The 17896-nt window shown below is 40.8% G+C and overlaps 1 protein-coding gene across 2 annotated transcripts in view; it reads right to left on the bottom strand.

Annotated features, from left to right (window-relative positions):
- Positions 1–1303: 1303 nt before the first annotated feature.
- The window catches only part of si:ch211-196i2.1 (collagen alpha-1(I) chain), a 168410-nt gene continuing 151817 nt past the window's right edge, over positions 1304–17896 (bottom strand). Inside the window, exons 53-68 of one of the 2 annotated variants that reach the window (XM_032540369.1) lie at positions 17540–17593; positions 16541–16594; positions 16048–16101; positions 15912–15965; positions 15654–15707; positions 14661–14714; positions 10556–10609; positions 10357–10410; positions 9739–9756; positions 9380–9433; positions 8539–8601; positions 8216–8381; positions 6916–7025; positions 5575–5655; positions 4683–4865; positions 1304–2860 (exon numbers count right to left, since the gene is read on the bottom strand). In XM_032540369.1, the coding sequence (XP_032396260.1) occupies positions 2711–2860; positions 4683–4865; positions 5575–5655; positions 6916–7025; positions 8216–8381; positions 8539–8601; positions 9380–9433; positions 9739–9756; positions 10357–10410; positions 10556–10609; positions 14661–14714; positions 15654–15707; positions 15912–15965; positions 16048–16101; positions 16541–16594; positions 17540–17593 (1257 nt within the window). In that variant the 3' untranslated portion in view covers positions 1304–2710. Of the gene's footprint in view, positions 2861–4682; positions 4866–5574; positions 5656–6915; positions 7026–8215; positions 8382–8538; positions 8602–9379; positions 9434–9738; positions 9757–10356; positions 10411–10555; positions 10610–14660; positions 14715–15653; positions 15708–15785; positions 15847–15911; positions 15966–16047; positions 16102–16540; positions 16595–17539; positions 17594–17896 lie in introns of those variants that run through there. The other variant, XM_032540370.1, reaches the window with a different exon arrangement.

The following is a 17896-nucleotide window of genomic DNA, read 5'->3' as shown; positions in this document are numbered from 1 at the left end:
TATATATATATATAATAATTTCAAACTAACTTGCTGAGAAATTTTGCTGACTAATATTTACTGTACTTGAAAGTAATAAAACCCCTGTTGCATGTTCTTTTATTCATGACCAAATAATTACAAAAGTATTGATGATAAAATACAATGAGTCAAATTTGGTTATAAGTATTTTTTTTAATTCAGCCGAGAACATTCTCTGAATGAGCTAATGACGGGATCACACGTCAAAGAGGTCCAGCATGTCATTTCAGATTTTCAAAAGGATAATTTGTACTAAACAAGTAAAGTAACAATGATCAGTCTCAGCCAGCTAAGGCAATCATATGGAATGAGGATATGACAAATCTAAATATAAAAAGAAAACATTGAATATTAAATACCAGGATAGAATTGCCAACCCATGGCAAAAATGCTTAAACAATAATCCAACTCCTCTAGTTAAGATTTCTTTCCTGTTATACATCAGTGGCACGCCTCATCTCTACCGCTGAGAATATTGTTTAAGAAAGAAAATGAGTTTTGGTTTTCCAGCTGCAGAGCTGCCATTTTGGCTGAGCCGATATAACTCCCTGAGAGCTCACTCAAATGAATCCTCCACTCCCTGCAGACAGTGCACACTGCACACCACTCATCACTCACTGCTGACCGACACTGAGACGCAAACACCAAACCCTCATTCTGCTGAGAAGCTACAGGGCTTGCTTCTTTTCTCTGGACCCAAGCACTTCTCAGATTAAATGAAGCAGAAATTAGGGTCAACAGCAATTACTCACTGCTAAGTGGGTGGTAATAGGCACTTTATTTTTCACCAGGGGGCCAAAGCAGCTCTGCTGGGCAGGGGCACTACTCTTGCACTTACTCTACAGCCAAACCTATGCATGATCTTTACAGTGAAAGAAATTACAGTATTGTTCTGGAAGGAAATAGATGAATTTATAAACTCTGGCTGCTTAGCTTCAGTCTTTGGTTTGCGTGAGAATAACCGAACAAGAGAGTGCTTAAACACACTTGAATTTAACATTTCTACAGTTGAAACAGTTAATAATCCAATGTAAACCTTTGGACAGGTACGTAGCAGAATGAGGTCTAATGAAAATGTGTTAAAGTCTTGTACTCAGTCATCACAGAATGTATTAGTTTCTATCACTGACTTTCAGGGAAAATGGGGGAAACGGAAGCCTGATAATCACACTGAATTAACATTTTGTGTCACTTAATTTTTTAGTCTTACATTGTGTTTATGTTAGATGATTTTTGTTAGAAAGACAATATTTTCCCCACATTTTCTTTTCCTAATCTGCAATCTTTGTGATGGGTTGATGCAGCCTGTGGCTGTTTAATAAACATGCTTACATGTAATATTGTCATTTAAAGCCTGATGAAGATCTACGACTAAAACCTCTAACATTTTTGGAAAACAGTGTGCAGGAGTTCAACATTTATTAAGGTTATGCTGGTGTTGTTAACAAATCTCATGAAAAAAGCAAAACCAACAAAGAAGTTGCTACTCTGACTAAATCACTGAATCACTGAATTACCTAAAACAGCTGGGCACTGTGGTTTTAGCCAACATTACTCGGGACCAACAGGAGTAAACTGCACTTGTAGGGGACTATTTTCAACAGCGGCTTAGTGCACATTGGGTGCTCTAGTGAGTATTTCTGGAAGCGTGAAAGTGTGTGTGGGATTCTACAGAGTGTGTGCATATGGTAATGAAGTAACAGGTCACTCAGTGCAACAGAGTTCCTCACTCATGTGTTTTTAATAGCTTTGGAACAACAATGGAGCTCTATGGCACGGAGGAAAAAGATATACAATATGAGGTTTTAGATAGCACAATAGTTTTAGACACACAATACTCGTTGGTTGAACTAATTCAGTGTTGATTTTGGTCTTCTCATGGATTTATCTTTAAACACTGCCCAAGTCTTGTTTTATTGCTAAACTACAAAACTGACCAACATATTGTACTTTGGCAACAGTAGCTTCAGTGCCCATGTGTATATCATGAATGTATCATACCTGAGACATAAAAACCCATACAATAACATGAAACTGTAAAACAAACAATGTTTTGTAGTACAACAAAATGACAAACTGTGCTGTTGACAACTGGAAGCACCAAGACAATGTGACTGTCCACTTCTATTGTTTTTAGGATGAAAGAAATGGTCTTTCATGTGAAAACGTAATCCGCACCATGAGAAAAGTGACACCCATATCTGAGGTCACTTACAGTACTAAGGTAGTGGACAGAGACTCAGAGATTACTGACCGGGTCCCATTCGGCCAATGGGACCACAGTAGCTGTGTCCCCATGCAGGACACATTGTTAAGAGGTCAGCTAGGACAGTCTGGCATTTATATAGACAATGGGCAGGCTATGACAGAAGCCCAAAATACATAACAAAATTACAACATGTATATAAAAAGATGAAAAAAACATACATTTTTAAATTATTCAATACAAGATAAACGTCTCTGTAAACAAATTTGACTTCTCTGTGAAAAAAAGCCTGGGTACGCTTGTGTCCTCCCAAATTCATGAATACGGAGTCATTCAGCTTGAGAGATTGAATCCTCTGAAAACAAGAGAGAAAAAGGAAGTGACATCTTCTGTTCCAGTTGTCCTCTAGGGGTCCATGAAATGACCAGAGGTTTGTGTCCTGGACCTGTGAGTCTTCTGGGACAGCACACTTTTCTAGCACGTCTAGCTGAAACACACAGGTCCGATGGTGAAGCCAAACTGGTGGGTGAAGTTTCCACCTCCCATTAGTGCTACGTCTCTCAGGGGAAGCAGGTGGAGGTCCTCAAACTCAAACACAGACTCCCGAGGTCCAGAAAGGATCTCCTCTCCAGGCTGACACACAGGAAACAGAATATTTATTCATTTTACATTTAATTGCTATGACTCATCACTTTTTTATATGTGACAGACATCTATGGTATAACACAATAGAAGCTCACTTTCATTACTAGGAATAGCTTAGAAAAGTGGAATAAGATCTATCCCAAACACATAGTACTTTAATGGCTTGATGTATGTTAGTTTGATCTCCCACATAATCTATTACACACACACACACACACACACACACACACACACACACACACACACACACACACACACACACACACACACACACACACACACACACACACACACACACACACACACACACACACACACACACACACACACACACACAGCGTTTTCCTTTCTTTTTGAGTTATTAAATATAAAACTGTAAAAAGAAATGAAAGGCCTACAAGTCTACTGTACATGTTCTGCAGGTGGGTGTGGGAAATAGAATATTATTATTATTATTATTATTATTATTATTGACAATATTCTCTTAACTGTAAACACAGCAGAGCTGTCCACTATAACATGTGCATTCACGCACGAGAACAGCAGTCAGCAGCGTCCCTTCTTTGATTATATCTGGATTATTTAAACTAAAAGTACTGTAATAATTTCTCTGTCAATTTAATAACTAGAGTTTTAAATGTTTAAATATCACATGATATAAGCTACAGTAGCATTTCTGCGCGCTTGGAAACAGTTACGGAAAGCAGCCTCTCATCATTACAGTAACTCTATAGAAAACACTGATAAATCACTACGATGCATAATTTAAAAAGCAATAGCCTACAGAGACTGTAGAGAGGGTGGAAATAACTTATTTGGGTTGGTGTGGGAGGGGGATATCAGGTAATTGATTTGAATGCTGTCAGAGCCAATCCGCGCATTCTGACATAATATTCCTACACATGGTCATAGTAATGTAGTCATATCTGTAGTGACTTTCAACAGAACACATATATTGAAATTAGCCAGGGGGCAAACAGGTAACTTGTTTTAGACGCTGCTCTGGGCAATAGATAAACCGCTGTCCGGTGCGCTGTGTAACTTTGGATTTGGCGATCCATTCATCACAGTTCTGTAAACACATGCTCACTGTTAGTTTACATGTTGGAAAGAAGATTAACTTCTCATATTAACTGTTTTCGGACAGTGCCATAAAGTACATTATTATTATTATTATTAGATGTGTTGAAATGTGCATTATCTCCTGTCCTTTGGTAAAGTATAGTCTATGCTAAAGGAGGTAACAAAAGAAGCACTGAAGCACCTTTTGCTTAGACAACTCAAAGGGCTCTTATCATGGCAGGCACTTAACTACTTATGGATCGTTTCAGTTAGGAACCTTCCTAAGCTAATTTGAGGATTTGACCGCACCCCCATGTTCTAAATTGAAGTAAAAGCATTCATGTTTTTGTCCAGCTAAGTTTTAATTTCTTTAAAAAGTAACAATTCTGATTTATCAATCGGAAAAATGAAAGATAAATTAGGGTAATAAGGATGCAAACAAAAGTACAATTATGTAAAGCAAGTACAAGTAGAACAGGGTGCAGTTTGATTTTGCAGTACAACTGAAGGTGGACACAGGGTTTAGAGTGTATGGAGAAGTTAAAACTCAGCTGGAATAAAACATGAATGCTTTTAGTCCTATTAAGAACATGGGGTAATGGTGCACTTCCGCCTTATGTGGCTGAAATGAGTATGGGTACAGCAACCATCACTTGATTAATCCTGGCAAAAAAGCAGCATAACCTGTACTTCCTCAAGCCTCTCAAGCGAATCGTAACAAGGGACATTTAGTAACCTTCCTACATACCACACAGTCTTTAAGTGCTCCGAGGTAACTTTGCTTCTTTGAGTCAGTGAGGAATTTGACGTCTCTGTCTGCCTGGCCCAGTCGGTGTCCTGGCTGGCACGAGTGGGTCATATTCTGGACGGCAGTGCTACTGTGCAACCTCAGAAAACGCATCTGGACCACATTAGCACCTGGATAGTGAAACTGGGGAGGAAGGTATAAGAATGTCATGCATTAACAATGTCAGCTGGTATGAAACTACAGCAAAAATATTAAAGGTAAAACAAAGACTAAGGGAAAAATGGACCAAATGCCTGGACAAATTCTTGTGAAAATTCATGACCGTATATCCTGTCGTTTTGTTCGTAATGTGTAATGTGAAAGGTGTCAATGTTTTCTTTTTTTTGCGGCAAATTTAGCGTGTATTCACACACACTGCGGCGGTCTTCAATTATTTTGGATTGGGGTGGTCCGATTAGGCTGTGGAAGCTACAGGGGAGAGCCGAAAAACTCCTGCAGCAGCCTGCAGCGAAAAGTTGAGACCGAACGACTCAACCAGACATCATTGTGCAGTCGCCAATCATGGAACTGGCAATCAGGCTTGTCAGTCCGGTTTGAGCCAGTGTGACAGTCCCGTACTGTTATCGCCAGAGTGTTTTTGTTGGTACAGACTCAACGCGTTAGGGTTTTTTCTTGGTATCTATTTTACTTATTTTATTGTACTGTATATGTAATATGTTTTTTTTTTGTCAAATCACATCAAAATATGTTAGAATCTATGATTTCACATTGTTGTGGATTTCTACTGCCCCCAAGTGTCCAATAACCCCAATGAACACTGTTTTGATGAATATACTAATCTGTCATTGGAGATTAGGGTGAATGTTTAGTTCTGGTTGTTCCCTTCACTCACCTGAAACCCCTGCTCCAGCTTGCTGAGCCACTGGAAGGATCCTTCTTCAGAAAATTCTTCCATCCAGGCTTTCATGGGCAACTGCAGGCAGACAAAAGAAAGCACACATTTCCAATCTGAGTGCAAGTCCTGCTTTCATATAATAGACTTGTGGAGATCAACGGTGTTCAGACAGCTGCTGATGAACTCTGCATTAGCATGCAGCTCAAGTATGATCTAGAAGTGAAGCAGCTACCTCTGTGTGCGAGGCATTCACTTTACGCTCACAGCCCAGATTCATTTTATTCTTTGGTTGAGTCTGTCAATTTCTTATGAAGTATCAACTGTATTAGAGCGGAGAGGGAGCGAGAGGCGTGTTTTGTCTTTTTATATAGACTGCAGTACAGAAAAAGACAATAGTAATGAGAATAATAATAACCTGATGTCCTCTGATGTCCTTTGGATGAATGTAGTGTCTCATTTAGCCACCCAATCCCAAAGGGAACTTTTTGAATACTGTCTCTCTTTTAGGCACGGTTATACCTCCATGTATTAAAAAAGGCTAATATTAACAGCAAAGGTCATCATTTTTACCTGTAGTGGTTGTTCTTCTGTATACACACACACACATATATGTACACACACACACACACACACACACACACACACACACACACACACACACACACACACACACACACACACACACACACACACACACACACACACACACACACACACACACACACACACACACACACACACACTCTATATTTACTCCACTTGTCCTGGCCAAAATGACAGCACAATTATGTTAAAGTCAGACCTAAACAGTAAAGTCATAAAGTTAGTAACCTGACTGAGAAATGGGAGTTACACAGCCCTATCTACAGGTACCTTAGGTTTGCTAACATTAGCCACCATAAGCTACCGTTCATACCAGACAAAGTACTGGGCTATAGCAGCAAAACCCCCGGGTGTATCAAATTAAGCAATATGGTTAAATTTACTAGGTTTGTTTTATTGCTTGGGGATTTAACCTTATATTTGTAAGGGGAAGAATGTTACTTTTAAGTTTAAAAGTTGCTTATTCTCACTTTAAATAAACAAACACAGAGCCTAAAACATGAAAGAGACTAAATCACATAAGGAAATAGGAAGGGAGAAAACAAAAACAAATATAATGTTGTATATATTATGTATGTAGGTCGTTTATACAGTAATGCTCTGGTAATGGTATGAGGCTGACTTAATCATATTTATGGTAATTCCTGAAAGTCCTGAAACTGTAGGGTGGAAGAATTGGTGTGTGTGTGTGTGCGTGCAATTTCCTGTAGCCCTTCTCAGGTGATGTCTTAATACCTGCGAGTGTCGAGGATGAAGGCAGGTCTGTTTTGACGTGGAAGAGAAGCTGCAGTAGGCCAGCAGAGCGTCTGCTGGGCTGCCGTGGTTGGGGTCAATGTAATACATTCCTGCAGAGAAAGGTTAGTGAGAGTTCAATGACATCTGCAGGGATGGAATTGTTGGGTCCTTGCTTACAGACAGCCCCAAGAAATACAGGAAGCAAAACCACTCCAACATACTGGACCAAAGACATACGGGAACACGGAAATATTATCTCAGGTGGTTTGGATCCTTTACCTATGAAATTTATTGAGAATCAGGAGCATAAGGTACAAATTCTGTATTCTGTATTAGGAGCCTTATATGTTATGTTTCTTGTTTGTTTTTTCAATTACTTTTTCTTTTCTCTGTCTTTGATCATTATTTTCTCCCCCATGTGCAATCAATCAATAATGATTCATGAAAAATAGATAGGAATTCTATCAAAATGTGTTGCATGGAGACAAATTATTTCTTGATATACCATGTTTTATGTGTCTGATGTCACAAAAGTATTACCATTTTCATTTTTAACTTTTATAACTAACAAGTAGACAAAAATACAACAATATATTGATAAAATCTACAGCATCTGACTTTGAAACCTTTGCATACATAGTTTTTAAACTAAGCTGTTCATCCATGTGATTAAAGATGCTGCTGAGACTCAAAAAGCATCCTGTTTTAGTGGCTGCTGTTCAGGACAGAGAGATTTGACACCAGCTCTTGGGTACTGTTCCCAAAGTGGCAGTAAGGATGTAACAATAACATTTCTCTTGAGTAGTCACACAAAATTCACTTTAAACTAGAAAAAAAAAAGTTCACTTGAGACATTCAAAATGTGCTTATTGTTTGAATATCCAGTTCAATCTTTTACCAAAAGTGATTTCTCAACTCTCTGCAGCCCGGAAAAAAACTGAAGTCTCTGAAGTGTGATTGTGCATATTTTCTGTTTGTAGTTAACGTGTATACTCATAATTTATAGACATGCGTACCTTTCAAGTTATTAATGTACATTTTTTAAATACTTATAAATACTAAATATGTTTTCTCTCCAATCCAAAAAATTCTCGAAATTCTCAGAGTGATTTAGTATTTCACAGCTAGAATTATAAATGTTACCAGATCAATTTTTTTGTTGGATTTTAGAAAAGCTCACACAGAGAATAATGCACACATGTAAGAGAAAGGACAGCGTCCAGAACTCCAGCCACCTCGGCCATTCTGAAATAATTCCGTGTGGATTTACTGGTGCTATTTGACTGTTTGGGGAACTGACCGCTGCTGTATTCAGGGTGACAGAGCCAGAGCTCCAGGCAGGTGGTGGCAGGGTGCTCCTTGCTGCCATCAGGAGGATCCAGCAGCAGCTGAAGCTCCTGCTGCAGAGAATCTAGCACAGTCTGGACCACATGGTAGTTGGGCTTATCGGACAAATATATCAGGTCCTAGACATGCAGAGAGAATATAAAATAAAAACATACGCACAGACAGTCTATTGCACTGCAGTCAAGACACATTTCAAATGTTCAGTGATAAAGACTTTTGTATTTTGACCCTTGCTCAAAATAATTTAACTGAACCGTGAAGACATGAATCACTTACCTTGAGTTGGCTCAACGTCATGTTTAGTGATTGTCCTGGGGGTCCAGGAAGCCCAGGTGGACCCTAAAACACAAGGAAGATGCATACAATGGGTGTTGTGATCAACACTACAAAAATATGAATATTAGAATCCAAATATGAAAAGTTTTTTTTTATCTAAAAGAGATAGAAATCTATGGTAAAGAAATGTCTCATGACATGGCCATATATAAATGTGTGGTATACACTGACAAATAAAAAACCTTAGATTCTTGGAACTGAGTGATGAGCAAATGAAATAAAAGCTGTTGCACATCCTAAGATCCTTTAAAATTATAGTGTCACTACTTTAGCCGAGGCCCATGTCCTCTGAACGTCACGCTAATATTAGCTAAAACCCAGGCAAGTTATCAACTAAGCAAACTGTTAGAGAGGTAAGAAGTTTGCACCAAGGCTAATCTCATATTAACTAATTAAACTGATTTGTAAGCATTGTCAATGTATTATATACATGTTTGTAAAGTACACACTTTGAATGTGAATGTGACTTTTGAAATAGCTTTGTATTAATATGATATGAACAAATGTTTTTTATCACTCAAACTTGAACTCAGTGTTTTTGATCCTCTTTGGTAAACTTTTTTTTTTAAAGAATATTTTTCGGGGCTATTTTTTCTCTTTATTTGATAGTGACAGTGAATAGACAGGAAAGGTGGGAAAGAGATGGGGGATGACAAGCAGCAAAGGGCCGCAGGTCGGATTCAAACCAAGAGCGCTGCAAAGGCCTCAGCCTGCATGGGGCGCACACTCTTACTGGGTGAGCTCACCCAGTAAGAGGTCGCCCCTTTTGTGGTTAACTTACTGGGAGCCCCCTCCTCCCAGGAAGACCAGGGAAACCTTGGTAGCCTTTCAAACCCTGCGGGGAAAAGAAAATGTAATCAGCACAACATGCGACTCAGTCCTGTTCTGTATGACAATACCACACTATTAACTATGAAACACATTGATATGGAAATCAAGACTGCTGCAAAATCTCATTAAATTCAAACAGCAACTCCTAAGTGTGGCAGCTTTATGATTATATGTGCCATCAACGTAAACCAGAGCAATACTAGCGTTAACAATCCTCCAGGGCAGTCAGCGCTGCACATTAACGCTGAGTAAGATCTGAAGGGACTTTGATCTGTCAGGACAAGAGTGCACGTGATGATGATATCATACCTTTAATCCAAACAAACCCTGCAACAGAGGAAAATGACATTAGAATAGTTTTTCCACTGTGAAGTGCAGTTATGGACAAAGAGCTCACGAGGGCTTTTATCTGCTGTATTAATAACCTATCAGCCACGGCTTCCAAAGTCAATAGATTTGTTTGCCCCTAAGACACAGTGGGCTGAACACAATCATAGTGTGTTGCTGAACTGTGCAGCTGAAGAAATGATTAGTTGGCTGACAGATAACAATCTGCACCAGTTCTTATAAAACAATCCCATTTCCCTCACATGCTCCACTTCTGTACTCAGACACAATCTTGACTCTTGCTTGAATTCAAAATTATGAAATGTATAAGACAAAAAGAAAAAATGCATAGCATGAATAAAATCAAATTTAAAATACAGTTGCAAAGATCTTTCCACAAAAGAAAGCAACAACATAAACAGCATACAAGCCAAACTGAAAAACCAAATACTAGTTATAACGATATAACCGCCAGCAACAAAAAAACACAGTAAATAAAACATGTTAAATCATCTGTAATGTACAGGTTTGTGAAAAAGCGCTTTTCAAAGTGAATTAAAAGATTTAAGATGTGATGTTGAATCCTGACATGAAACTTACAGGCAGCCCTGGCATCCCTGGTGCACCCCTCGGTCCTGGTAGACCAATATTTCCCTAAAACACAGAGAGAGAGGAGAGAGGGAGGAACGCGCATATGTCAAAGTTGGACATAATAAAAAACATTTTCAAATGCAGTACAAATTCAAACTTAAAAAAAAAGAGGGAACACAAGATAAACTATGATCTTAATTTTGTGTACCTGCTCTCCCTTCAAGCCCAGCGGACCAGGCAATCCAACAGGACCCCGAATACCCTGAAGAGAGAATACAAAAAAAATAATTTAAAGTAAATAAATATCCATTAGAGCAACAAACAATCTTTTTACTATTTATTTTTTTTTATAATTTTTTGGGCATTTTAGGCCTTTATGTTCATAGGACAGCTGAAGAGGTGAAAGGTGGGAGAGAGGGGGAATGGCATGCAGCAAAGGATCTAAAATGTACATATGGGTCTGATCACAACCTGGTTCATCTACAGCCACTGTACACCCCCCTGGTCCAAAAACAGCCAGTGGGGTGCCAAATCGCAACAGCAGGAGGTGGTCCCTGAGATGGAAAGTGCCTGAGAACTGTTTCAACACCACAGACTGGGATGTGCTGATCGACCGATGTGAGGACATAGAGGGGATGAACACTGTCTGACGGACTACCTGAATTTGTGCAGACGTGGTCTCCCCTATCAAGACCGTCCGATGTACCCTAACAACAAGCCATGGGTAACACAGGAGGTTAAGGCTGTCCTCAACAGGAAGAAGGCTGCCTTCAGGAGCAGGGACAGGGAGGCCATGAAGGCAGCACAGCGGGAGGTGAAACACTGTGTGAGGGAAGCTAAGGACAGCTACAGGAGGAAGGTGGAGCAGAAGCTGAGGGACAACAACATGAGGGAGGTCTGGGAAAGGTGTGAGGACCATCACAGGTCACAACACAAAGACCAGAACTACAGGGGGGACAATGGAGAGGGCCAAGGAGCTGAATAACTTTTTCAACAGGTTTAACCAGCCCTTGCCCCCCCCACCCCCACCTCACCGCAGCAATGTTCCCTTCCCTCCACCACCTCCCCCCTGACACACCACATCCCAGTCTACACACTCCCCCCCAACACCGCAATACCCCCCTTTCACACCTCCCCCCCACCGCAATAACCCTCTTCACACCTCCCCCAACACCACAATACCCCCTACTCCTCAATACAACCCCCGCCCACATCACCACAGACAAGTCAGAGGACAGCTAAGGAAGCTCCGGCCCAGGAAAGCAGCAGGCCCGGATAAGTGTCCGAGACTGCTGAAGACCTGCGCAGCAGAACTGGGGGAGCCGCCTCCAACGGATCTTCAACCTTAGCCTGCGTAGGGAGAGTGCCCACCCTTTGGAAGACATCCTGCATCGTTCCAGTTCCCAAGAAGAACAGCCCAGCGAGTGAATGACTTGCGGTGGCACTCACTTCACACTGATGAAGATTGGAGCGGCTCTTCCTCAGCCTCCTCAGAACTCAGGTCCAGCACGCCCAGGACCTCCTGAGTTTGCGTACCAGATGTTGGTGGGAGGACGCATCCTCTACCTGCTACACGGGTCCACTCCATCTGGATAAGGGAATGGCACAGTGAGGGTCCTCTTCTTGGACTTCTCCAGTGCCTTTAATACCACCGCCCCCCTATACTCCAGGACAAATTGATCAGGATGGGAGTGGACCCTATCTGGGCGGACTGGATCAGAGACTACCTCACCGACAAGGCCACAGTACGTCAGGCTAAAGGACATATGTCTGACACTGGTGGTCAGCAGCACTGGGGCCCCAGGGCACAGTGCTGGCCCCTCTCTCTTCACCCTGTACACCTCGGACTTCTGCTAAACTCGGAGCTGTGTCCACATACAGAAGTACGCAGATGACACAGCCACGTTGGGTGTATCAGCGGTGACAGGGAGGAGGAGTATCGGAGTTGGTGGGGATTGCTCTCTGGTGTCGCTACAACTGCTACAGCAACACCTCTAAGACGAAGGAGCTGGTCATTGACTTTGGGAGGTCCAGACCAAGACCACGCCACGGTCCTGCTAGAGGAGTTGAGGTGGAGGCAGTTCAGTGTACAAATACCTCGGGCTGTGGCTGGACAGCAAACTGGACTGGACAACACACCGCAGCCACCTGTACAGGAAGACACAGAGCGGCTGTACTTCTGAGGAGGCTGCGCTCCTTTAAATCTGCAGCAAACTGCTGTGGATGTTCTACCAGTTTGTGGTACCAGTGTCCTCTTCTACACTGTGGTGTGCTGGGGGGCAGCATATCAAAGAAGGACACCCACAGGCTGGATAAACTGATCAGGCGGGCCGGTTGTGGTCGGCATGAAGCTGGACTCACTGGTGACGGTGGCAGAGGAGGACATTGGACAAACTGCTGGACATTATGACAATGCCAGCCACCCCCTGCAAACCGTATCAGCACCCAGAGGAGCGGTTCAGTGGAAGGCTGCTCCTTCCCAAGTGCGGACCAACGACTCAAGGACTCCTTTGTCCTCATGATCGATCCGACTATACAACTCCTCACTAGGGGGCAGGAGGAAATAGGGCAGAGAGGACATACATACATACATACATATATACATACATACATACATACTACATCATACATACACACATACTACATACATACATGCACACCTGGATTAAATTCACACCTGGTCAATTTATATCATTTATATCATTTTTAACACTGGAATCACCTGACACTTTAATAATAATTTATGGTTTTTCTTTGTTATTTGACAAATGTTCTTATAGTTGTTATAATTTTTATGGTATTTTGTTGATTTTGTTGTCTTTATACTGTCTTTTTATCTATTTTTATTTCTTTGTTCTTGCTAAAAAACGCTGCTGGAACTTTCAATTTCCTGCGTGCAGTCATCCCAAAGGATCAATAAAGAGAAGTCTAAGTCTAAGTCTAAGTCTATGGGGTCACGCTCTACCAGGTGTGCGACCCAGCCACCCTGAGCTACATACATTCTGAACAAAACATTTGATTATAGTACTTTCCCGTAGTTCCAATAGATTGTTAACCAGGACTTAAGCTGTCTACAACTAACTGCCTGACTCAAACTCTACTCCTGGTACATATTTCTCTCTGTTAACAAGACAAGCTGGAAACCTAGTATCTGTCTAGACCGTGTACGGCCAATGTGCTACATTGTGGCCAAATTGTTACCTGGATAGTCAGTAGTAGAGAACTACTACCACTTAAAATCTTTAGTGTTCCTTTTTTTTTCTCTGCCCACCAACAGATGCAATACCCTACCTAATGTGGAATACCCTACATTTATACTGTAGCATTGAAACACCACATTTGAAACACAAAAACAGGAAAACAATTTCAGTTGTTTTAGAGCTTCCCTTAAATTTCTCAAATGTGGCTTTCTTGATTGAGCTTAACAAATAGAGCAACAAACGAGCCCCACAGCAGCAGCAACAACAACAACAAGTGCGCACGTATTGAGGAAGTGGATCAGATGATTGATCGCGTGTCACCACAGCAGAAACACTGTTGCACTCATTCCAGTTTTGAAACAGCAACGGCTAATGGAGAAACTTCATCAGTCACTTGCTCAATAAGTGACAGATTCTTGCGTTCATAGGACTGGCCCCTGCTATGCTGCAGTCCAGCCAAAAAATAAGCAAAGCTTTCTCAGATCACTATTCATGCCAGTAAAATAACAGGCGCCAGCCAGTTCTCCCTATCAGAGTGAGTTAGTTTGATGTAAAAACAGCTTTCATCCCACAGGACCTTCATATCCCTTTTCTAACTCATTCTCACTGCCCCAATCCCAGGACACTTACTGAACTCTATGGATCTGTGTGAAATTACAGCCTAAGTGTGTGTTGGTACTTGTTACTGTGTTAGCCACATCAAGGAAACATTTCTCTGGTTGATTCTACAGTATGTATGTTAGTAGTATATAGCTTTAAGGTTGATCTTTTTATTGAATTAATAACTACACTCTCTTGTAGCAGTTATTACAGTTATTGCAGTTATACAGGAGACATAATTTAACATACAGTGCATGCCTGTTGCAAATAGTTTTACTAAGGCTTAAATTGTAAGTAAATAAGAATTTTATTGCTATTTGCTATTCTAAATCTAAGGGCCTGGTTACTCTACTTTTACTTATCTACTTTTGTTACATAAGTAAACATACTATTTAAAAGGCACCAGTATCAGAGCCCTCCTCCCCCCAAACATTTGAGCTACACCTACAGACAGTTACTACCCAAACATGCAACCATAATGTTTTCTCCTTATTAAATTTGGACTGCTCCTACCTTCATGCTATCAGCTCCAGGTTGTCCAGGTAGTCCCATGTCTCCCTTCTCCCCCTGAGGACACAGACAACACAGTCATGCCTCCAGCTTCGCTCAGACAGCACAATGGAAAGCTAAGCACTTGGAGCCCGAACTGAGTCCAGTGGGCCAAAGCAATTTATGAGTCTGAACAACAGCTCAGTATTAACGTCAAATTTTTATTTCAGTAGCTGTCACTCCAGTTCACGTTGCTATGACGATCCACATGTACATATCAAGTTCAGTTGTGTTCCAATTTCATGTGGGGAAAGAGAATGTAAAGTATCCACCATTGCTTTTGAGTTGATAACTGTTTTATTTATTGGTTATAACTCTGCTGTGAATTACGGCCTACACGTTTTCTGGTTATACTTTCCAAAAAAAATTCTCCCATTTAATGTTTTTTACCTTATTATATTAGTTATGATGCTGTTATGGGCCCATATAGTAGTTAGGGTTCTTCCACCTATTAGTGATGTAAAATATTCTTATGAATTGATTTCTTGAATTTGACCTTCTAATTTCTTTGAAACTTGACTAAAAGTTAGTGATACAACACACACACATATATATACCACACACAACACACCACACACAAACACACACACACACACTTATTTATATATTAAAATAATATATATTAATTATATAATAATTATAATATATAAGTATTATATATATATACACACCACACACACACACACACACACACACACACACACACACACACACACACATATATATTTTTTGGGCAGTTTTAGACCTTTAGTGACAGGACAACTGAAGACATGAAAGGGGAGAGAGAGGGGGAATGAAATGTAGCAAAGGGCCACAGGTCAAACTTTCAAAAGCATACTGTATGTAAATATAAAAAGGTGTTTTTTTCTTGTTGACAGAAGCTAAATCCAAAGAGATCCAGTTGGGTTTCATCCTCAGAGTAAACCTCTCACTGAATCTGTGACAATTCTTGTTTACCTCTTTCCCCTTTACACCTTGATCCCCTGGCTCTCCACGTAAGCCCGCAATTCCCTTGGGGACAAAAATAAAGAATATAACAAGTGGTTATCAATTTGCTGCCTGATTAAATGTACTTAAATTGTCAAACTCATTACTGTATTCATCTCTTCTCTCCAAAGCGGGACAGACAGCTAAATCGGTAGTTTCACAGCTAATGTGTTGATATTCATCTATGACATAAAAACAGATGTTAAGTGAGAAAATCAATTGACTTACAATAAGCCCTGGCCACCCAGGGAGGCCGACCAGCCCTAAGTCTCCCTTTTGGCCCTAAAAGACAAAACAGAATCTACTGTTGGCTCATACACTATAATTAAACCAGACGTAAAGCCTTGGTTTCCATATATCCCACCTTGGGTCCTCTGTCTCCCCTGGTCCCTCTGACTCCGGCCTTCCCCCGTTTCCCCTGCGGACAAGTTTGCAATGTTTTTCAATTTGGCAAAGAAAAGCAAGAGGGCTTAGCACCAAACAATCTCATGTGTTATTTATGCATCTGTATATGAAGTGGCTGTCAGGGTGGCTACTTCTGGCCATCCTCCCTTCCTTTCCTCCCTCCCTTCCCTCCCTCCCTCCCTCCCTCGCACCCACCCACCCACCCACCCACCCACACACACCCACACACCCACACCCACACCCACACCTATCTGTATGTAAAGTCCTGTTTTGAACACCACACAAAGGCTCTTTTTTTCCCAAAAGCTGTAAAAAAGTAATAGCATTACTATTACAAAAAGAGATAATACTTGCATATTGACCTTCTTGGATTCATTACAACATTATCTTTAGATTATTTAGAACTCCATTACACCTGCCAAATGTTCAAGACTGAAACTGAGAGCTCTTACCCTCTTTCCAACCTGACCCGGCTTCCCTGGTGATCCATTCTCCCCATCGTCTCCCTGTAAGGGTAAAACATAAACTAAGCAGGGAGAAATTTATTTGGATCTTTTTAAACAAATCTCTCCAACTGGAGAGGGAGACCTTTAGCTGCTGCAGTGGTATTTTAATATTGCAAAATTTAAAAAAGAGCTGTCTGTACTGGTTAGTAGAACACAAGAGGAAAAACATCTTCTTCTCAAATCAAGTGAAAAAGGGCATTTAGTTGGTCAGGAACTACCCATGCAGTAGTATGTACACTAAGTTTTTAGTAAGTATGTACAGTACGTGCTTCATAGAGTAACTAAACACACAACAGTTTTTGAGTTGTTAACACGTTTGTATAGCTGCTCTCTCCTAGTATGCAAGTGTAACTGCTGCTGCAAAACTAACCATTTAACATGATCTTGCTGAATAGTCTGATGCAAGTGACCATAAACTATTTTCACCATAAAGTGGGGAAAAGCAGGTTCTGCTCTTCATTTCAATTTACCGGCTTCAAATGAATAGTTTGACATTTTGGAAACATGCTTATTTACTTTCTTACCACAATTAACATAATAAGCCTGATACCACTACGGTTACCCTTTAGACATAGCCAGGCTAGCAGTTTCCTCTTCTTTCCAGTCTTGATGCTATGCTAAGCTATGCTAGTCAGCTGCTTGCTGTAGATACATGTTAAAGTGACAGACATGAGTGTTGAGCGAACAACCTTCCTACCTATCTAACTCTCAGCAAGAATGAATGTATTTCCTAAAATATTGAACTATTGCTCTAACTTGGTTCCATTGCGTGGTTACATATTTCAATGACTTTGTGAATTACATAAATCACTGTGTGTTGAAATTAAGTACAACAAAATCCAAAATGGATTCCAACTTTAGATGTTTTGGAAAACTAGAATGTATAAAACATGTCAAATTACATATTCAGATGTATTGGGACACACTGGAATACGAGGCTCTTACCTTCTCCCCTGACATGCCCTGGTTCCCCTCAGGTCCTGCTCTTCCTTTTACTCCCTGCAAAGCAAGTTTTTTTTTATAATTTTGCTGTTAAAGCTATAGTGCTTATTAGTTTCTGTCTCCCCCATGAGGAATTCTAAGTAATGACAACAAAACTGCCGGCGTTCACATGATACAAGCCTTTTGTGATCACGCTCCCCCACCGACCCACACACACAGTCTTAATAAGCTTTGTAACAACTCATTTGGCAATGGCTTGAATGTAACAAATGTTTATTAATATCAAACACTTATGCACTAAAGCGTTAGATAAAAAGCGTGCACGTGCGTGTGCGCACGCACACACACACACACACACAC

Source organism: Etheostoma spectabile, chromosome 16 (assembly GCF_008692095.1).
Source record: "Etheostoma spectabile isolate EspeVRDwgs_2016 chromosome 16, UIUC_Espe_1.0, whole genome shotgun sequence".
Classification (NCBI taxonomy): domain Eukaryota; kingdom Metazoa; phylum Chordata; class Actinopteri; order Perciformes; family Percidae; genus Etheostoma; species Etheostoma spectabile.
This window is presented reverse-complemented; position numbering and strand designations above follow the sequence as displayed.